Below are 23954 nucleotides of genomic sequence, written 5' to 3'. Positions count from 1 at the left end.
CACCTCCAAAGAAATTAAGATTAGGTGAACTGGAAACTCTAAAAATTGAACACATATGAGTGTGTGAATATTTGTGCCTGCCATGTGACAGACTGGCTCTCTACCCATAAGGTACCCAGCTTCTTACCCAATGATCGCTAGGATAGGGTCCAGTCCCATGTCACCCTTAACTGGAATAAGTGGGTTCAAAATACTTGATTTTGTCTGTTTTAAAGCCCATGTAACATTTTTTTCTACATGCCTGATACTTTAAAATGTGGGTGTGTTGACATTGTGCTGAAAATGTATAATAGGTTTTTTGGGTTTACTCCAAGTACTATATGCTCATCACATCTTTAATCAATTGTAAAAGCCGCACACATCCAGTATGTCATTAATGCAGATGACCAAATTATGGGCCTCAGATTATTAGCAGAGACATAAATACACAGTACAGCTGTGTATCGGTGACTTGAAAAAAACATTTAAAAAAAAAAAAAAATCATACTTCATAATGTCCTGTGTCATTATTTACAGGCTACAAAGCATTGATCCAGCAACTGAACTGGAGAGAACCTTTGAAGAAATGTGATTTTCAGCCAAGTTGAAACTTAGATATTTATCTGTACATATGCATAAAAGCAATTAAGATCAGGTCCAATCAACCGTTTTTATTACAAAAAATAAAATCATATGATCAGTATTAACAAAGGCAGCAATACAATCAAGTAACCTGGAGTAAAAATAGTTGTGAAGCAGTTGTTTGAAATAAATTGGTAATTGCCTAGCTCTAGATTATTTTTCATTGCACACGGTGAAATAGCATCACACTTTATGGAATGCAATTTTAAATTATGTCAATTTCACTAATTGGCTGCACCAGTGTAAGCTTAATTTTGATTAATATTCCCCAGTGGTGGTGATACAGTTTAAGCAAACACAGCTTTTGTAAAATCTAAACAAAGTTACTGAAAGTTTTAAAAGCATTAACATAACAAGGAAAGTAAAAAAGCCAAGTGTTGCTTATGAAATTCATAATCTAACATGAATGCAAGATCATGAACCATCCACCAGATGTCAGTGTTCAGCATGTACTCCTTTTGATACAGACTCCAGAACAATGTTCATCAATTTCTAGAAGCAAACGAAATACCTTTTCACACACACAACACACACACACACACAACCACACACACACACACACACCCAAACACACACACACCACACCACCACACACACACACACCACACACACACACACACACACACACACACACACACACACACACACACACACACAAAACAGGGGAACTCCAGTAAATACATTCAATGGTGTTACTATGGGCTGACAGTGTTTGTAGAGGCTATAAAGTACCATTTAAATTTGCATACTGCTCTGGCATCAATTCACAGATTTTTCAATGATCCAATTTTTTCAGCATTTTCACCACATTTATGCTCATTTCCACCACAGAGATTCCCGGTACAAGAACTGTGAGAAACCATTACAAAGGCAGATCTTCAGGATTATCACTCCTAATTTTATGGATTACAAGCTCATATCTGTGACATTTAGGCTTCCAACTCACCCCAACAATATGTTTATTTGGCTTCATCAAATTTCAGTCTGATGTTTCAGTCCTATATCGTGGAAAGAGGACATATCTCTCACAAGACATCAGAAAAGTAACATCAGGAGTTCTGTGACTGGCCAGGCTTTGTAAATTTGCTCTGCAGAAATACCCTGGGAACACAAAGTCCCTCCTTCTTGTTGACCGTCTCTCTCAGAATGTAATCATTAGTAATGCACTGGAAGCCTGTATCTTCAAAAAGCTCTGCCAGGAACTCTGAAAGCAAACACAGCAGTTTTGGGAATTTAGGAAAACAAAACAATAAGAGACTGCATTTCTGTAGCATTTTTCCATCGAGCAGATGCTCAAATCACTTTACAATGACACCTCACATTTTACTTCCCCAGCAAAGGCAAGTCAAGTGTGAGAGCATACGCTGATACTGCAATTCACGGCATCCACAACATCATAGAACCGTCTTGGGTCCTGGATGGCAACCACCCAGGCAGACAACCGGTCCATTCCAACATTTTCCCACGTCCTGTCCAGGGTGTACCCAGTCTCACACCCTATGAATGCTGGGATAAGCTCCAGCCACCCTGTGACTCTTGATTGGAGTAAGCGGTTATACAGCAAATGAATAAATGAAGAATGTTTGAATTAAATGCATTGAGAACCAACTGAATGTCTTACAACTACTACAGAATGCTACTAGGATAGTAGATGCTACTAGGTTCTGTCATAGCCAATCAGAATGTTGGAGCAAAATACACTCAATACTACACTGTTAATTAACTGATCAATTACATATTGTATTTTCCATACTATAAGTCACACTGGCATATAAGTGAATGCATTTATATAGAGCATTTTCATTTGATGCCTCACATTCACCCATTCACACATCGGCTTCAGGGTATTGCAATGCAACACGCCGACCTGCATATCATGTTGACCAATCCATCTTTCATTTATTATCCACTGTTCACTGTCTTTGCACATTGTACTATAACCTGCAAATTTGTACGGCTTGCATTAATCTGATTAGACTGGTTACTTTCTGCAATATAATACCTCGACAAAAATAAGCATTCTGTGACATTTATTAAATTAGGTCTATTACTACTTTAGCACAATAGCATGTATATTTCACAAAAGTATCAAAACAAAATAATTTTTAAGAAAAAAAAAGTAATCAGAGACTGTACAGAGCTCGACTCCTGATCAGTCCACTGTTTCAGCTGATCCCATCATAATATCCTGATTAGTTTGTCACTGATAACTGAGTCATATTTCTGTTCAACAGAGTGATGAGAATTAGCTAATCCACATAATTTCATGAAGACTGCAATTAATCAGAGAGGATGTCTGCAATTTGTTTGTTTAATCAGAGAAAAAAAAACGACATGATGATGAGAATGGCATAATATTAACTAATCTGCATCAAGACAATAACAGCTCAATGAACTGAGGAGATCTGAGAGACAAAATGTCACTAGACATGGGAAGTAAATCCTGTGTCCATTAAACTCAGCACATTGGTGTGCCACAATTATTTTTGGAGCATATATTTCAGATTTCAAGGCAGGGGTGGTGACCATGCACTTAAGTGTGCTTGTTTCTGAAGGTTTCTGGTTCAAGACCACCCCTGCCCCATCTCCATATAATACAGGGTTGTATCAGGGAAAAAAGTCAAACTTTTTCCAAATCTACCTATAGATCCACCTCCAATCTGCTGTGGTGACCCAAAGTAAAAACAAGGGAGAAAACAAAGGGACTTACTATACTTTAGAAGACTTCACAAAAACACATTTTGTAACAATATGGAAAGACTTTTCAGTCACAAGCTAGCCTAAAGAACAAAAGAAAAATATTTGTAACGTTGTGTTTCTTGTTTCCACTGTACTGAAAACACCCTTAACCATGATTTATGTGTACTGCTACACCCCAGTTTTTGGACATATAGGTCATTTTGGAATGTGTGTCACAGCACTTCCCAAACTAGTAAAGTCACTGCAACTCCGTTATACTAAAATACAAAATGGACAAAATGGAGCCTAATATTCATGAAATGGGGTAAAATGTAACGAAATGGAGCAGACTGACCCAGACTGACTCCAAATATGATTAAATATGATTAAATTAATTACTTTTATTTAATTATTTTTAAGCGAAATGGAGCAAAATGGCAACTGGTAATAACGAAACAGGGGTTAAACGTAGCGAAATGGAGCAGACTGTGCCAGACTGACTCCAATATGATTAAATATGATTCAATTAATTACTTTTATTTAATTATTTTTTAGGGAAATGGAGCAAAATGGCTACCGATAACAAAACGGGGGTTAAACGTAGCAAAATGGAGCAGACTGACTCCAAATATGATTCAAGTACTTTTATTCAATTTTTTAGCGAAATGGGATGAAATGAGGACTGATAATAACAAAATGCGGGTAAAACGTAACGAAACGGAGCAGACTGACCCATTGACTGAAGTTTCATCTCTTGAATGCCAGATGGCGCACCTGCCCCTACTACATGTACTGAGCGCATCTCACAAAAAACAAAAGCTAAGCAATTAAATAAAAGTAATTATTTGGAATCAGTCCGGTTCACTCTGCTCCATTTTGTTACATTTTACCCCGATTTCATGATTATCAGTCCCCATTTCGCTCCATTTCATATCTTAATATGGCCCACTGCAACTTACGCGTGGAAAATAAGCTAACTGTTTCAGCTCCTTCACATTACAGTGTCAATTGAAATGATTTTCTAAGTGGCTCTAATAAAATCAGATTTATCTATTCACCTACAGCATCTATGTACCAGTCTAGAGCTGTATCAACTTTGCTACAGTTTCAGTGATGAAGCATGTAATATCAACTTTCCAAACATAATGACTGACCTTTAGAGAAGAAATAGGACCTGGTGCCATCTTGGCGGACATAGAAGTTCACCCCCAGTTTACTGCCAGATTTAAATCTGAGCATAGCATGATCATACAGGCCATAATCTCTGAACAGAACAATTCCTCCAGGCTTCAGCACCTTCAAAAATAAATAAATAAATAAATAAATAAAAAATACAAGTTATTATAATGTTGGCATGAACTGAGTTACAGCCAAAGAAATTGGAAGAGTTCACTTCCAACAGCGTTGATAATTATACAACCATCACTCCATAAATTAATTTTGTACCACTATTAACTTTACTGTGATCGATCCATAGTTCATGGTCCTTCACATTGCTGGACTCCACACAGGCACAGTGAGTGCTGCACAGAGGTGGGGGTAGGGTAGTGAAGATGTAAGACTTAAGTGCGTATTGATGAAGAAAGGTTTACTGACCTTGACTGTGAACATAATGCTGTGATTTTTTTTTTTTGACTCAATGTGTGCTCTGACTGCAGCACTTGAGAAGCTAAATGAGCAGTCAGTGTGTCTGAGTTCAGTTTGTAACTGTCCTGGATCAAGCTTAATACCCAGCGTTTCAGTGACTTCCATGACTCAACCATTAGAAATTCCTAGAATCTGTATGCAATGAAAGTGTTGAAACTGTAGAGAGAGACTCACTTATGTATCTCATCAGTGACATTCATGTCCCTGAGTAGTTGACCTTTTCAGTTTGGTTACTTAAGACTCAGATGAGATGTACTACTTGCATTGTGAGGGAATGACAGCTACAAGATTTTGGCCACTTCTCTGGGCATGACCTAGCAAGCAGGTGCTTCAGTGTTGAGGACTGCAGCAACTGGTTCAAAGTTTTATACAATATGTCCCAATTTAGGATCTTCATTATTTATTCCTACTGAAGTTGAAATTATTCTTGTGGCTCTCTTTTGAGGACAAACATTGAATTATCATTTAATTTCTATGCATGTCATCAAACTTCCACACATTATACATATAAAAGTAAAAAAAAAAAAAAAAAAAAAAATGCAAGTGCAATCTTTTTATGAACTCCTTTATTTTTCAAGGTTGTAATACTTACACCCTGAGATTTTCAAGACAATTACATGCATCTAATTCAGTTTGATGTGTGTAATCCCTCCACCAAAAAAAGATAAACTTAAATAAATAAATGGTAAATGGACTGCATTTATATAGCGTTTTTCCATCTGCATCAGATGCTCAAAGGGCTTTACAATTATGCCTCACATTCACCCATTCACACAGACACATTCACAAACCGATGCCAGGGTGCTGCCATACAAGGCACTCACTACACACCAGGAGCAACTAGGGGATTAAGGACCTTGCCCAAGGGCCCTTAGTGATTTTCCGGTTGGGCTGGGGTTTGAACTGAGGATCCTCTGTTCTCAAGCTCAACACTTAACCACTAGACCATCACCTCCCAACTATTCTCACCAAATTTGCACCACAGACAGATATTAGGGCATGGAAGACTCCATTGAATTTTGGAGGTGATCCAGATCCGGATTAACAGATGCCACAATCTCGGATTGCTCTTGTTAATCATAATATTAATGTGAATAACCATACATTATATATTTATTACATTGAGTGCATGAATATTATCTGAGGCTGAAGAAAAAAATGATTGTGATAGAAGATGTTACAACCCCAATTCCAATGAAGTTGGGACGTTGTGTAAAATGTAAATACAAACAGAATACAATGACTTGAAAATCCTCTTCAACTATATTCAGTTGAATACACCACAAAGACAAGATATTTAATGTTCAAATTGTCAGACTTTGTTGTTTTTGTGCAAATATTTGCTCATTTTGAAATGGATACCTGCAACACATTTCAAAAAAGTTGGGACGGGGCAACAAAGACTGGGAAAGTTGATGAATGCTCAAAGAACACCTAATTGGAAAACACGCGAGTGTCATGATTGGGGATAAAAGGAGCATCCCCAAAGGTCTCAGCCATTCACAATCAAAGATGGGGCAAGGATCACCACTTTGTGAACAACTGCGTGAAAAAATAGTCTAACAGTTTCAGAACAATGTTTCTCAATGTTCAATTGCAAGGAATTGAGGGATTCCATCATCTACAGTCCATAATATAATCAGAAGATTCTGAGAATCTGGAGAACTTTCTACACGTAAATGGCAAGGCCGAAAACCAACACTGAATGCCCGTGACCTTCGATCCCTCAGGCGGCACTGCATTAAAAACCAACATCATTTGTAAAGGATCTTACCGCGTGGGCTCAGGAACATTTCAGACAACCATTGTCAGTTAACACAGTTTGTCACTACATCTACAAGTGCAACTTCAACAACATCCAGAAATGCCACCGCCTTCACTGGGCCCAAGCTCATTTGAAATGATCAGACGCAGTGTGGAAAAGTGTGCTGTGGTCTGATGAGTCCACATTTCAAATTGTTTTTGGAAATCATGGACGTCGTGTCCTCCGGACAAAAGAGGAAAAAGTCCATCCAGATTGTGATCTGTGATGGTATGGGGGTGTGTTGGTGCCCATGGCAATGACAACTTACACAGCTGTGATGGCACCATCAATGCTGAAAGGTGCATCCAGGTTTTGGAGCAACACATGCTGCCATCCAAGCAACGTCTTTTACAGGGACATCCTTGCTTATTTCAGCAAGACAATGCCAAGCCACATTCTGTACGTGTTACAACAGTGTGGCTTCGTAGTAAAAGAGTGCGGGCACTAGACTGGCCTGCCTGCAGTCCAGACCTGTCGCCCTTTGAAAACGTGTGGAGCATTATGAAGCGCAAATACGATAACGGAGACCCCGGACTGTTGAACAACTGAAGTCGTACATCAAGCAAAAATGGGAAAGAATTCCACCTACAAAGCTTCAACAATTAGTGTCCTCAGTTCCCAAATGCTTATTGAGTGTTGTTAGAAGGAAAAGTGATGTAACACAGTGGTATCATACCACTGTCCCAGCTTTTTTGAAATGTGTTGCAGGTATCGAATTTAAAATGAGCAAATATTTGCACAAAAACAATAAAGTTTATCAGTTTGAACATTAAATATCTTGTCTTTGTGGTGTATTCAATTGAATATAGGTTGAAGACGATTTGCAAATCATTGTATTCTGTTTTTATTTAAGTTTTACACAACGTCCCAACTTCATTGGAATTGGGATTGTAATTTTCTAATGTCAGGTGTGTGGAGGGAGTAGGGGTGGGGCCTAACCCCATCAAGCCCGACCCCTAGGTTTAAGTATCTAATATTAATTATGTTCTGGAAATGATTTAGTTTGTACAAAATAATTATTGAAGTACAAGAAGTAGCTTATGCCACTGCAGCCAAGCACACGTTTACCATCAATAAGATGGCAGCCATCTTCCGCCATATCCACCTAAAGTTGTTCCAACACTAGCTTGTTTATTTATTTATTTTTTTAGCTCCGTTTCTGTGCGTAAATCCAAACTCGCTCTGATGAATCATGATCACCCACAATAATCTTTATGCTGTGTTTTAATTCCAGTGCTGCCTTCACAGTTGGTGTGCACCACCTTCTGGTTTAGTTGTGAGTTGTAGGAGCAGTCCTGGACTGAGAAAGGTACACCGGAGAAAATCCGCATGTTGAGCCCGAGAGCAGCTCGCTGGAATCGATGGAGCCCTCAGGCCCCATCGGACTTGATTCTCCAGGAAAGTGCTCTTTGTTCAAACCCACATTTTCACGCGGCTCGCTTTTGATCTCCTGTCTCTCCTTCCTTTTTCTCAGCCTTTGCTTCCGCTGATCCTCCTCTGGATCACACATTCCAACATAATACAAGTTCAATTAAGTATACTTAATTGTATACTTGCTTATTTTCATGAGATTATGTGTGTATTATGCACATACATACATACATACATACATATATATACACATACATATACACATACATACATACATACATATATATACACATACATATACACATACATATACACATACATACATACATATATACACACATACATACATACACACATACATACATATATATACACATACATACATACATATATATACGAGGTCTGTCCATAAAGTATAGGTCCTTTTTATTTTTTTCAAAAACTATATGGATTTCATTCATATGTTTTTACGTCAGACATGCTTGAACCCTCGTGCGCATGCGTGAGTTTTTCCACGCCTGTCGGTGACGTCATTCGCCTGTGAGCACTCCTTGTGGGAGGAGTCGTCCAGCCCCTCGTCGGAATTCCTTTGTCTGAGAAGTTGCTGAGAGACTGGCGCTTTGTTTGATCAAATTTTTTTCTAAACCTGTGAGACACATCGAAGTGGACATGGTTCGAAAAATTAAGCTGGTTTTCAGTGAAAATTTTAACGGCTGATGAGAGATTTTGAGGTGATACTGTCGCTTTAAGGACTTTTCACGGTGCGAGACGTCGCGCAGCGCTCTCAGGCGGCGTCATCAGCCTGTTTCAAGCTGAAAACCTCCACATTTCAGGCTCTATTGATCCAGGACGTCGTGAGAGAACAGAGAAGTTTCAGAAGAAGTCGGTTTCAGCATTTTATCCGGATATTCCACTGTTAAAGGAGATTTTTTTAATGAAAGACGTGCGGACGGGTCCGCGCGTCGGCTCGCAGCCGCCGCGACGCTCCGCCACAGGAAAAACACCTCTGTTGGAAGCCTTAAGGACAAGTTGGAACATGTCCAGCTGTTAAACAATTTCTCATATACTCACTCCACTGAAAGCCATCAAAAGCCGCCTGGATTTTACAAATGGTTATCAACACGGAGGTGTTTTTCCTGTGCCGCCGCACCACGCCGGCTGCGTCCCGACGCGCGGACCCGTCCGCACGTCTTTCATTAAAAAAATCTCCTTTAACAAAAAGTGTCGGTTTTTTATCTAATAGACCTCGTATAAAGAAAGCTACACCTGTCGGCAGGTACCGGGAGATCTGTTCTCCAGCTTTGAACTGCAGACTTTTGTGATAAGCTCTGATATTCCAGTCCTGTGCGCACTGGTGTATCGCCCTCCAAAGTCAAATAAAGACTTCATTCAGGACTTTACTGACTTTGTGGCCAGCTTATCATTGAATTACGATCACTTTCTGATTGTTGGGGATTTTAATATCCACATCTGTTGCGAATCCAAGCCGATGGTTAAAGACTTCTTGGATTTGATTGACTCTTTTAATTTGACTCAGTCTGTGTCAAGCTGTACACACGAGAAGGGGCATATTTTGGACATTGCGCTCTCTTTCGGTCTTAATCCTAATGTAATTGAGATTTGTGAAACCCACTTCTCTGATCACTTTGCTGTTTTATTCTCTTTAACGTTGTCTCGGAGCGTGGTCAGTCCGTGCGCCATGGCGCGCCGGATGCGCACATTCAATACTGAGTCAGCCGCCCTGTTTTCTGATGCTTTTCATGAAATGTATAGAAACAACTCAGATAACGTAACTCCTGATGAACTCCTTTCTTATTTTAATGGTGCGTGCACAAAGGCTTTGGACTCTGTGGCTCCTTTATGGCTGAAGCACTTAAAGCCCATGGCACAGCCTTGGTTAAACGAGCACACTCGTGAACTCAGGCGCTCTTGTAGGCGTGCTGAGCGACAATGGAAAAAAGATAATCTTCACGTTTCCTTGCAAATACTGAGGGACAGACTGAGTATCAGAGTGCAGCTAAAGCTGCTAAAACTAGATTCATGTCAGATCTTGTGTCCTCAAACTGTCATAAACCTCAGGTGCTTTTTAACACTCTGAATTCGCTCATTAATCCTCGTGTGAGCAATATCGCTGTGCCCTCAGCCAGCCTTTGTGAAGATTTTCTCTCTTATTTCAGAGATAAAATCTCTGATCTTAGATCATGTCCTGTATCTGAGGTGGAGTCAGCAGATCCATCCATGTGTCATGCTGTTTTTGATTGTTTTAATCTTGTATCTATTTGTGAGCTGACTAAAATTGTTAATCATCTTAAGTCTTCTTCCTGCACTTTGGACATTGCTCCAGGTCATTTGTTTAAAGATGTTTTTCAGTGTATTGGTCCATACATTGCTGAACTTGTGAATTCTTCTCTATCAAGTGGCTGTTTTCTGTCAGCTCTTAAACATGCTGTAGTCCAGCCGCTCATCAAAAAGAGCAATCTTGACCCAAATGTGTTGCCCAACTATAGACCGATCTCTAAATTGCCATTTGTGTCTAATGTCTTAGAGAAAGCTGTCTATGACCAATTGCAGGTTTATCTGGATCTTAATGAAATAGGGGAGAAGTTTCAATCTGGTTTTAAATTAAGACAACACTGAAACAGCCCTTATAAAAGTTTTTAATGACCGTCTTTTAACTGTTGATGCTGGGAACTCTGCGGTTCTTCTGCTTTTAGATTTATCTGCAGCCTTTGACACAGTGGACCACAGTGTCCTTGTGACTCGCCTCGAGAAGCACATAGGTATTAAGGGTTCAGCGCTAAATTGTTTCGGTCCTATCTTTCCAACAGGTACTCTTCCTCTGTGTCTCCTCTTAAATATGGCGTGCCCCAGGGATCAAATTTTAGGACCACTTCTCTTTGCTTTGTACATGATCCCTCTTGGGTCTGTTTTTAAAAAGCACAAAGTCTGTTTTCATTGTTTTGCAGACGACATTCAGATTTACCTTCCTGTAATTTCCTGTGATACCCAGGCTGCTGTAAAAATACTACAGGACTGTCTGAATGATGTACAAGTCTGGATGAGAGCTAATTTTCTGAATCTTAATAAAAATAAAACTGAGATTTTAGTGTTCGGGCAAAGTAACCCTCTACAAGGACAAGACAGTGTTATTGGTCCTCTGTCCACTTTTTGCCGCCCTTATATAAAAAAATCTAGGGGTGATAATTGACCCATTGTTCAGATTTGATAAGCACACAGAAGCACATAGATATAAGAATTTCAAGGGAGGACAAGATGGCCGCCAAGGCAGGTCCTGTGTTTTTGCCAAAAAAAGACTCTAAAACCATCAAATTCCCTTGGATTGTGCCATCAACATATGTATTTGTCATTGCTATATGTTGTTACCTTTTCTGGAGTTTATCGGGCCCTCAGAAAATGGATAACTCAACTCTAAACCCAGTAAAGAGGAATCAATACCTCTTGTTCACAAGATTTCTCAATTCTGGATATGCCAGGCCACCTCAAGGTAAACTTGATCGTTCACTCACATCTAGATCATCCCTGGGGGCTTTGGAACTTGTGTTAATATTACTTTTAGCTGGTGATATTGAAATAAATCCTGGACCGGTTCTGAGCACAGACTGGGTTGGACTACAGCTAGCAGGCCCAACCCCTGAGCTAACCAGGCTACAATTACAGCTACCCTGGTTTCTACCTCAGCTGCCTGGGTTACAGCTTCAGCTAATTAGGCCTCCGTCATCTGGGCTACAGTTAGCCAGGCCTCCACCACCTGGGCTACAGCTAACCGGCCCACCACCATCTGTGCTACAACTAACCGGGCTAACCGGGCCTCTACTACCTGGGCTACAGCTAACCGGGCCTTCGCCACCTGGGCTACAGCAAACCGGGCATCTACCATCTGGGATACAGCTAACCGGTCCTCCACCACCTGGGCTACAGCTAATCGGGCCTCCACCACCTGAGCTACACCTATTCGGTCCTCCATCACCTGGGCTACAGCAAACCGGGCTTCTACCATCTGGGCTACAGCTAACCGGGCCTCTACCACCTGAGCTACAGCTATTCGGTCCTCCACCACCTAGGCTACAGCTAACCGGTCCTCCACCACCTGAGCTACAGCTATTCGGTCCTCCACCACCTGGGCTACAGCAAACCGGGCCTCTACTACCTGAGCTACAGCAAACCGGGCCTCTACCACCTGAGCTACAGCTAACCGGGCCTCTACCACCTGAGCTACAGCTAACCGGGCCTTCACCATTTGGGATACAGCTAACCGGGCCTTCACCACCTGGGCTACAGCTAACCGGGCCTTCACCACCTGGGCTACAGCTAACCGGGCCTTCACCATCCGGGCTACAGCACCACAAAAAAAGGAGAGAAATCCTCTTTTCAAAAAACAATGGACATCTAAGATTTTCCATACACTTAATCAGGCAAAAACAATCTGGGATCCGCGAGCCAAACCAAAAGGCTTGTTAGGTGGACATTTGAATACACAGAGTATGGCATCTAAAAATGAAGAGCTTCAACATCTGCTCTGCAACTCCAACATTGACTTTCTGGGGCTTTCTGAAACCTGGTTATCACACAACTCTCCAGATTCAGTGGTAACTATGCCAGAGTATAATGTTTATAGGAATGACAGGGCACATGGGAGGGGTGGAAGTGTTCTTCTCTATGTTAAAAGCACTCTAAAATGTAGACGGATAAACTTGCCAGAAAAAATCCAGCTCGAGTATGTTGGTGTAGAAATTTCACTCTCACCTGCAATGTCTTTCATCGTAATCCATCTGCTAAATTGGATTTTTATAACAACTTAAAACTTCTTCTTAATCATTGTGATTTAAATAAAGAAATTATAATTATTGGAGATTTTAATGTAAACTGGAATGATAAGAAAGCTAGAAAGAACCTGAAACAAGTTATTGAACATTTTAATTTTAAACAGTTAATAGAACAACCTACTCGAATAACTTCACACTCCAAAACTTTGACAGACTTGCTTTTTGTAAATAAACCTGGAAGAATTATCAAAACGTTTAATTACATGACTGGGTTGTCTGACCATAATGCCATCTTCTTCTCAAAAAAAACTTACAAAAAATGTTTTGATGATTCATATAGGCCAAATGCAAAAGTCTTACCTAAAACAATAATTCCCAAAAAATTACTACCAAATCTTGTGGCAGCTCTGCAAAGATGTGATTGGAACGAAATCACTGGCAGCTGCCTATTTCACAAGAAAATTAACGAAGTAATGTTAAATTTTACCAAAAGGGGAAGCCACAACAAAAGAAAGAGAAATCTATTACCATGGATAAATGATGAATGTAAGAAATGGATGAGAGACAGAGATGAGCAACTAAAAAAATATATTAAATCCCGTCTCATCACAGACAGGAATAAATTTACCTCACTAAGAAATAAGGTAACTCAAATTATGCGAAAGGTTAAAGCAACTTTTTTCATGAATACCATTTCTGAAGCAAATGGAAATTCCAAAAAGATCTGGCAAAGTTTAAATAAATTAACGGGGAAGGATAAAAAAGCAAAACAAGAAATTGAGTTAAAAATGAACAATATTGCTGTGACTGATCCAGATCTATTGAGAAATGAATTTAATAATTATTTCCTCAATTTTGTGAGGGAAATAAGTGAATTATTTCCATCTCCTGATCTCAAACCAAGGTCCATTGATCTCACACAGCCTGTTTTTAATTTACATGAAATAACAGGGCTGGAAGTGTCCAAAATTATTGGTTCACTAAAAAATTCGAAAGCTAAAGACATTTATGGACTAGATACTCATCTCCTAAAATTATGCAAAGAGTCCCTTATTGCACCAATAACACACATGGTTAATTTATCACTTAAACAGAGAGTTGTCCCATCGTCCTGGAAACTGGCCACAGTCACCCCAATCTTTAAATCTGGTGACAGTTCAAATATATCCAATTATAAACCAATCTGTATACTTCCAATCGTTTCCAAGGTTGTTGAGAGATGGGTAGCAAATATTATAAATGAACACTTAAATTATAGTCCCTTTAATCTACATGCTATGCAATTTGGGTTCAGAGCAAACCACTCCACTGAATCAGCAAACAGCTTCTTTATAGAAAAGGTGAAAAGTAAATTGGATATATATCCTTGTGTTGGTGCAGTGTTCCTTGACCTTAAAAAGGCTTTCGACACTGTTAACCATGAAATTCTTCTAACAAAATTAACAGACTTCAATTTTTCGCCAGAGGAAATTCAGTGGCTTAAATCATATTTATCCTCAAGAAAACAATGTGTACAAATTGACAGTGTAAAATCATCGGTCTTGGATGTCTCTGTTGGTGTGCCGCAAGGATCAATACTTGGTCCTCTGTTATTCCCCCTGTACATAAATGATCTTCCCAAAATATGTAATAACGTGAATTTCCAAATGTATGCAGATGATGCTGTAATTTATACTCATGCAAGGAGCGTTAAAGAGGCAGCTTCTATTCTGACCTTAGCCATGGAGCAAGTAAATGACTGGCTTTTTAAATCATGTTTGCTTCTCAATTCCAAAAAAACGGTCTGTTTGATGTTCTCAAAGCAATCAAAAGAAATAAAAAGTTCCGGAGTATTCTTGAGAGGAGAAGAATTGCAACTTGTCACAGAATTCAAGTACCTCAGCGTGATACTTGATTCCACTTTGTCCTTCAAAAATCATATTAAAAAACTTGCCAATACTGTCAAATTTAACCTTAAAAATTTTAAACAAATCAGGTCTTTTCTAACACTTGGTGCTGCCAGAATGTTTCTCCATTCAATGATTTTATCTCATATTGAATATTGCATCACAAGTTGGTCTCTCACCACAGTTACCAATTTGAAATTAATTGAATCACTGTACAAAAAATGTCTTAAAGTTTTTGACCGAAAACCTAATTCTTTTCATGTATGTAATATTTTAAACAAGTACAATCTTTTCAATTTTGAAAATTTTATAAATTTTAAGTATGTATGCTTCATTTATAAAGCGCTACATAGACTAGCCCCACCTCCAGTGTCTACCTTGTTTAAACCTAAGATTTCAAGTGGCCTGAGAACCAGGGCCTCCTCCAGAGGAGACTGTGAGGTCCACCACAGGAGAACAACTTTTGGACAGAACACTGTCTCTGTGAGGGCCACTAACATCTGGAACAGTCTTCCTCTGCACATATGGGAGAGCCCTACATTGATCAGGTTTAGAGCTCAACTCAAACTATGGCTGAAAACAAACCAGTCATGTGACCACTAGACTTTTAACATTCCCTTGTGTTGTTTATTTGTATATTATATTTTCTTTCTTATGTATTTGCCTGCCTAGGGACTATGGATAAAACTAGCTTTGTAGCTAGCTAGTACATTTTATACTGATGTTCATTAATGTGCATTGTCCCTATTCAAATAAATAAATAAATAAATAAATCATCAGCTCTGTCATCAGGGCCAGCTTTTTTCAGCTGAGGACTCTTTCCGAGATTAAATCTTATTTTACTCGAGTTGATTTTGAAAGAGCCATCCATGCATTTATAACATCACATCTGGATTATTGTAATGCTCTCTACGTTGGGCTGGACCAGCGCTCCCTACAGCGCCTGCAGAGTGTACAGAATGCTGCAACCCACCTTTTGACTAAAACAAAGAAGCATGAGCACATCACCCCTGTGCTCTGCACCTTACACTGGCTCCCTGTCGGCTTTCGTGTTAAATATAAAGTTTTGCTGATTGCTTTTAAGTGTCTGCACTGTATAGGCCCAATGTATCTGAGTGAGCTCTTGCAGCCGTACACTCTACGTCGGGCTCTGAGGTCAGCTGACCAGCTTCTCCTGGCTGTTCCTAAAGCCAGGCTTAAATCCAGAGGGGACAGAGTCTTTTCTATCGCAGCACCACGACTCTGGAACGATCTTCCGCTGACTGTCAGGTCCTCAGAGTCTGTGGGACAATTTAAGTCCAGACTGAAAACTCATCTCTTCTCCCTGGCTTTCAACACTGGCTAAGTGGTATATGCTTTGCTCTGCTATTTTGCTCTGTATTTTTAGATTTTTTATTTATTTTTTATTTATTTTCATTCTTTTCCTTTGTTAATATTTACACTTTTGTATTGCTATTGTTGTGAAGCACTTTGGTCAGCTGCAGCTGTGTTTTAAATGTGCTATATAAATAAATTTGAATTGAATTGAATATATCAATGGATAGCATCAGTTTGTAGAAGTAACTTCCTACCTCATCTGTTAATTCATAGGCTTTGGTCAAAATATTTTGGTAGCATGGGTGTCCACTTAACCGTGCCTGCACTCACCCTTTCGAGGTTCTGCAGAACCAACCTCATCCTGTCAGGATGGATGGCTGACAAGACAAAGATAAGGGTGCAAACATCCACACTGCCCTCTTGCACATTGCCCCTCAAATCATCTTTGGTTAGATCACACTGGAAGGCACAGCAGCGCTCGGGGCAGTACAGAGGGTTTTGCTGTCAACACAAAGATGAAAAAACAGTTGCACACGTTTTTGTTGTGTGACTTAAAGATTTGTCATTGGAAGCTGCACTATATTCTATTGTTAAGATACTGAAGAGACCTCCTGCTGCACCTACCAATGTCCCAAATACAGTTAGAACAGTTTTTAATGTTGTCCTTTCCCACAGTAGACTGAGAAGAAGGTACAAAAGGCTTTACTCTGAGGTTATATTTTTTAAGTTTCCAATTGAACTAACCTGCATGTCTTTGGGAAGGGGATAAAGGCCAGACTGCTCAAAGGGAACCCACATAAACATCCGAACTCCACACTGAAAGGGGGCAACAGTGCTAACTACTACCGTATTTGTCCGTGGGAGTGCCCAGGGCTGACACCCCTCTCCCACCTATTTTATTTTGTTTTTTTGTTTTTTTAAGAAAGTTGGTCAAGCACCCACCTGAATTAAATTAAATGAAACACATTTAATGAATAAGAAAAGGACAAAAATAGACACAAACAGGTGAGTTATTTGTGATTTATTTTTTATTTGTGATGAAAATCAGCCCTGGGTGCTCCCACGGGCAAATACAGTATATAGAAAAACACGCGGTATGTTTTGAATAGCCAATTTGTTTGTCAGCAATTTGTGTAACCATGTACCAAGCAAAGAGAAGAACATGAAAATGCTAGAGACTTGTACAATGGTTCCAATCCCTTATCCTCAACCCCCCTCAGCTGCACAATTTTCATCTCCCTGCTGAATGAACTAGTCAGCTTGTGGGCAGAAAAGGGAGAGATGGAAAACATTTACATTACGGTGGTGGCCAAGCAGTTAGTGCACTTGCTTCCAGAGCAGAAGGTTCCCAGTTCAAGACCACCCATTCTCCATGTAATGTGGCATTGCATCATGAAGAAAAGACATGCCAAATCAAGATCCACCCTACTCTACATGCTGTGGTGACCCCAAGTGAAAAAAGGAGAAGCTAAAAAAGGGGCAAAGTTTATGTTATGGGCTTCCTGAGAACCAGTCTACTAAATTCTATTAATACACTCATGTTGTTTATGGCACCCCCTGGAGGCAGACTAAAGTTCTTCAGCTGTGGCACAGGTGTTAGAAGGTTATATTTTTTAAGCACTCTACAATAAACACACCTAAAAGGATTTCATAATTTTAAGAATCCTCACATTTCTGCAGAGCTGCAACATGATGGTAGAAACTGTTCATCTGTTACATATTTTACCTTAATAAATTCAACAGCTCGTGGTGAGAAGTCACAGGCATAAACAAAGATATTGAGGTCCTCTTCCAGCAGAGGGAAGATGCAGTTACCTACGCCACAGCCAGCTTCCAGGAGCACCAGCTTTTGAGTGTGAAACTGGAAAACAAGCAAAATAAAGACAATAAACAAAGGTTTGCACACATCTGATTTGAGTGTTGAGACTATAAGGTAATAGTAAAGGTTTGTTCAGATCTTTCCATTGAGACTTGCATAGCAACAGTGTTTATCTTGTTATAAGTGGTTTCTTTTCAGAAACCTTCCCGCTTACACAGTGCCATGCTGACTGACAGATTATAAATCAAATTTATAGGTGGAGCCACAAGACTAAAAGCGGGCAACCAAAGTACTCAATAACCTTTATAATAAGGGTTGAGGACGGGAAAAACAATACTTAACAATATTGCAATATTTATTTGATAATATGAATACTGAACTAGAATCAATACAATTCAAATCCTTTCAAGCAGACAGAAGGGAAAAATCAAAAACAATGAAGGGTGAGGAGAGACAACACCAGAGATTTCCCCAGAGATCAAACTGATAAATAAGGACTGTCTGCCAGAAATAAATCATGAAGACTAGCTCTTAGGTTCATAAAATATCAGAAAACTACATGTCAATGTTTTCCAGAGCCCAAGACGATGCCTCCAAATGTCATTTGATTACAGCCCAAAGATATATTATACAACAGAAAATACATTTAAGAAGCTGAAATCAGAGAATCTGAATATTACTATTAGGAACAACAGATGGTTAACCGATTCCTATAGTCTTACTTGTTTTCTTCACTGTATAGTGATGTACAAGAACTGCCCCTACACAAATAAATAATCTAATCTCTTCTTCTTTGTCTTTCGGCTGTTCCTGTTAGGGGTCACCACAGCAGATCAATAGTTTCCATCTCACCCTGTCCTCCGTATCTTCCTCTGTCACACCAATCACCTGCATGTCCTCCCTCAGCACATCCATAAACCTCCTCTTGGCCTCCCTCTTCTCCTCCTGCCTGGTGGCTCCATCCTCAGCATCCTTCTCCCTATATACCCTGGGTCCCTCCTCTGCACATGTCCAAACCATCTCAATCTCGCTTCTCTGACTTTGTCTCCAAACCGTCCCACCTGAGCTGTCCCTCTGATATGTTAATTCCTAATCTTGTCCATTCTTGTCACTCCCAAAGAGAATCTCAACATCTTCAGCTCTGCCACCTCCAGCTCTGCCTCCTGTCTTTTTGTTAGTGCCACTGTCTCTAAGCCATACAACATAGCTGGTCTCACTACTGTCTTGTAAACTTTCCCCTTCACTCTTGCTGGTATTCTTCGGTCACAAATCACTCCTGCCACCTTTCTCCACCCACTCCACCCTGCCTGCACTCTCTTCTTCACCTCTCTACCACAGTCTCCATTACTTTGAACAGTTGACCCCAAATATTTAAACTAATCTACTTTCACCACTTCTACTCCTTGTAACTGCACTATTCCACTGGGCTCCCTCTCATTCACACACATGTACTCAGTCTTGCTTCTACTGACTTTCATTCCCTTCTCTCCAAAGCATATCTCCACCTCTCTAGTCTAGACTCAACTTGCTCTCGACTCTCACTACAGATCACGTCATCTGCAAACATCATAGTCCATGGGGACTCCTGTCTGATCTCATCCGTCAACCTGTCCATCACCACTGCAAACAAGAAAGGACTCAGAGCTGATCCTTGGTGTAATCCCACCTCCACCTTGAATGAGTCTGTCATTCCGACTGCGCATCTCACCGCTGTCACACTATTCTTGTACATGTCCTGCACTACCCTAATATACTTCTCTACCACTCCAGACTTCCTCATACAATACCACAGCTCTTATCTTGGCACCCTATCATAAGCTTTTTCTAAGTCCACAAACACACAATGTAACTCTTTCTGGCCTTCTCTGTACTTCTCCAACAGTATTCTCAGAGCAAACATTGCATCTGTATTGCTCTCTCGGCATGAAACCATATTGCTGCTCACAGATCTTCACCTGTTTTCTAAGCCTAGCTTCTACTACTCTTTCCAATAACTTCATGCTGTGGCTGATCAACTTTATGCCTCTGTAGTTACTGCAGCTCTGCACATCACCCTTGTTCGTGAAAATAGGAACCAACACACTTCGTCTCCACTCCTCAGGCATCCTCTCACTTTCCAAGATTTTATTAAACAATCTGGTTAGAAACTCTACTGCCATCTCTCCTAGACATTTCCATGCCTCCACTGGAATGTCATCTGGACCAACTGCCTTTCCACTCTTCATCCTCTTCATAGCAGCCCTCACTTCTTCTTCACTAATCTCTTGTACTTCCTGATTTACTCTCACCACATCATCCAGCCTTTTCTCTCGCTCATTTTCTTTATTCATCAGCTCTTCAAAATATTCCCTCCACCTTCTCAGCACACACTCCTCATTCGTCAGCACATTACCATGTGCATCTTTTACCACCCTAACCTGCTGCACATCCTTTCCAGCTCTGTCCCTTTGTCTGGCCAATCGGTACAAGTCCTTTTCTCCTTCCTTACTATTCAACTTCTTGTACAGCTCGCAATATGCCTTTTCCTTCGCTTTTGCCACTGCTCTTTTCGCCTTACACCTCATCTCCTTGTACTCCTGTCTACTTTCTTCATCTCTCCAACTATCCCAAAACATTTTTGCCAACCTCTTTCTCCTTATGCTTTCTTGGACCTCTTCATTCCACCACCAAGTCTCCTTGTCTTCCTTCCACTGTCCAGATGTCATACCCAGTACTGTCCTAGCTGTCTCCCTCACCACATCTGCAGTACTTTTCCAGTTGTCCAAAATTGCTTCCCCTCCAACCAGTGCTTCTCTCACCTGCTCTCTAATAATAAACACCATCTGATCCTTTGTTGAGCTCTCACTCTCTTCTGCTTCTTTACCTCTAAAGTCATCCTACAAACAACCATCCTATGCTGTCTAATGACACTCTCTCCTTCCACCACCTTAGTCTCTGATTTCTTTTAGCTTGCATCTCCTATAAAGAATGTAGTCCACCTGTGTGCACCTTCCTCCACTCTTATATGTTACCCTGTGCTCCTCCCTTTTCTTAAAGTAAGTATTCACCACAGCCATTTCCATCCTTTTTGCAAAATCAACTACCATCTGTCCTTCCCCATTCCTATCCTTGATACCATATCTACCAATTACTTCCTCATCACCTCTGTTCCCTTCACCAACATGCCCATTGAAGTCCGCTCCTATCACCACTCTTTCATGCTTGGGCACACTCTCTCTCCACCACCTCATCTAACACACTCCAGAAATCTTCTTTCTCCTTCATCTCACAACCTACCTGTGGGGCATATGCACTGATGATATTCATCATCACCCCTTCAATTTCCAACTTCACACTCATCACCCTGTCAGACACTCGCTTAACCTCCAACACACTTTTAACATACTCTTCCTTTAAAACGACCCCAACACCATTTCTCTTCCTGTCCTCACCATGGTACAACAACTTGTAGCCACCGCCGATGCTCCTGCTCTTACTTCCCTTCCACTTGGTCTCTTGCACACACAATATGTCTACCTTTCTCCTCTCCATCATATCAGCCAGCTCTCTCCCTTTACCAGTCATACTACCAACATTCAAAGTCCCCACTCTCATTTCCAACCTTCTAGTTTCTTTTTCTCGCGCTGTTTGTTGAAACATTCTCCTCCTCTTCATTGTCATCTTCGCCCAGCAGTAGCCCAATTTCCACCGGCACCCTGTTGGGCAACAGCACCGGTGGCGGACGTTGTTAACCCGGGCCGCGACCGATCCGGTATGGTAATTTGATTCTTAGTCTGCATAGTTGGGTTGGCTTGTTTTACGCTGGATGCCCTTCCTGACGCAACCCTCCTCATTTATCCGGGCTTGGGACCGGCACTCAGAATGTACTGGCTGCACACCCCATGTAGCTGAGTTAAATAAATGATCTAATCTATTTTTTTTTAAATCACTCAAAACAAGTGATTATCAAAATAGTTGTTGATTTATAATTGATTAAGTTTTGCATCTCTAATTTGTATGTGAAACAGATTAGATGCACTGACTGTTGGTGAGACAAAAACCAAGAAAGTTGGGACCAAGACAAATACAGAAATTGTTAATCTAAATCAAGAAAAGTTCTGTCTGAAGGAGCGCCATTCCAGACATTGCCAGACTCTAATGCAAATATTCTTTGCCACTTTTTTATGCAGCCAGGTGTGAGGTTGTAAAAGACATATTGGAAGGCAATACCTTACTTCAAAAGGTTTTATTGATTTAATTACCAAATATGCAGTACAATGCCCCTGAAGAAAAACCTTGTAAAAATAAAAATCTGATTTTGCAATATTAAATCAGAATTTAATCTAATTTTTAATATTAATATTTAATATTGTGTAAAATCAGATTTTTATTTTTTCTGGAAAAGTTATATCTAATCTAATCATTAGATTTGACAGAACTTTATTAATCCCTTGGGAGGACTCCCTCAAGGAAATTGAGGTTCCAGTAGCATTGGATAGCAGCACACAAGGTAAGAAGCACACAGACTATCCAAAGGAAAAGTAAGAAACAATTTGCAAAATGTAAATATGAATGTAAATACCAGAAATACTGCTCAGTACTGGCAACTACTGCTCTTCTTCTTCCCCTTCTTTGTCTTCCTGTTACACATCCTCCACCCGAATGAGGAGTTGTACAGTCTGATGGCCGGAGAGACAAAGGAGTTTTTCAGCCTGTTGATCCTGCGGGTGGGGAGGAGCAGTCTGTGGCTGAACAGTCTCTTTTGGTTGCTGATGACGGTGTGCAGAGGGTGACTGGCATCGTCCATAAGGTCCAGCAGTTTGTTCTCTTCTCTGCCACCGTCACCAACCAGAGTCCAGCTTCATTCCAACCACAGAGCGGGACCGCCTGATAAGTTTGTCCAGCCTGGATGTGTCGTTTTTGGATGGCCGAGCATAGGAAAGGCTAGGAAGAGTTGCTTGGTCTGCTGCCACTGCCAACCAGTGTCACATACTTTACTTTCCGTCGCATTTTTCTTTCCCGACACACATTTTGCGCATGCACATTAAGTCAGAAAACTGAGCATGATACCGCACATATCAGTATCTCCCCCTGTGAAAATATTTCCCCCTCTCGAAACATATCTACGCATATAATTGCTTGATATATACCAAATGATACAAATGTACAATTTGAGATTGTCTTATTGCATAATAGGGGCAATATTATTATTGTATGAAAAGATTTCATATGATAATTATGTCATACATTTTTTCCCTTCCCTGTTGGTAAATATTGCGTTAATAACAGGAGAGAATCTGCGCATGCTACAATGCAGTTTGCGCATGCGCACTTTTAGAATCAACTTGAGCGGTGGTAGAATAAGCAGCAGAAAATGAATGAACGATTAAAAAGACTACACTGTGATCCTCACCTCTCTGCATGCTTTGAGCTCTTCAAATTCTCTGCTTGTCCAGTGTCTGTCCTTAAAGAAATTTGTCGTATTTCTTTTGTAAAACAAGTCCCAGTTTTTCTGAGTTTCCTTTTCTAGCTTCATCTGCTTGAAGTGGGACACCACAGTGTGGTCACTGCTCAGTCTGTCCAGCTCCTCCGGGCTTAAAGCTCGAACGGTGGGCACAGTGCGCAAACCATCGTCTTCTTCAGCATCAACACGTCCATTTTCCACCATAGCCATTCTGTTTTGACGGTGCCTCGAGTTTCGTTCAATACTACTTCTGGAAGTGGATAACAACAGTTCGCCTATTACTTTCTTCTTCTGTTTGTGCGGCGGGTGATATCCATCTCAGTGGTACATTACCGCCACCTTTTGCAAAGGAGTGTGTAGCTATCAGACAATAAATTCACACACACACACACACACGCACACACGCGCACACGCGATCCGTACATGCTAATGTACATTTAATCCTTTTCGCCTGTCTTGTTATAAAATGTCATATTTTATGTAAACTTCCTTTAAGAAATGCTTCCGTGTAGAAAGTAAAGCACAATGCATTTTCTTATCTAGATTTAGTTTAGATAACAGCATAAAAAGGAATTGTGAAGTT

The 23954-nt window shown here is 40.4% G+C and overlaps 1 protein-coding gene across 1 annotated transcript; it reads right to left on the bottom strand.

The window, feature by feature from the left end:
• Positions 1-1410: 1410 nt before the first annotated feature.
• Positions 1411-23652, bottom strand: mettl6 (methyltransferase like 6). Its single transcript, XM_034174410.1, has 5 exons — positions 23321-23652; positions 17836-17970; positions 16440-16610; positions 4455-4596; positions 1411-1825 (listed from the first exon to the last, which is right to left on the bottom strand). The coding sequence occupies exons 1-5, from the start codon at positions 23579-23581 to the stop codon at positions 1671-1673; spliced, it is 864 nt and encodes a 287-aa protein (XP_034030301.1). The 5' UTR covers positions 23582-23652; the 3' UTR covers positions 1411-1670.
• Positions 23653-23954: the final 302 nt, after the last annotated feature.

Source organism: Thalassophryne amazonica, chromosome 7 (genome assembly GCF_902500255.1).
Source record: "Thalassophryne amazonica chromosome 7, fThaAma1.1, whole genome shotgun sequence".
In the NCBI taxonomy this organism is placed as follows: Eukaryota; Metazoa; Chordata; class Actinopteri; order Batrachoidiformes; family Batrachoididae; genus Thalassophryne; species Thalassophryne amazonica.
This window is presented reverse-complemented; position numbering and strand designations above follow the sequence as displayed.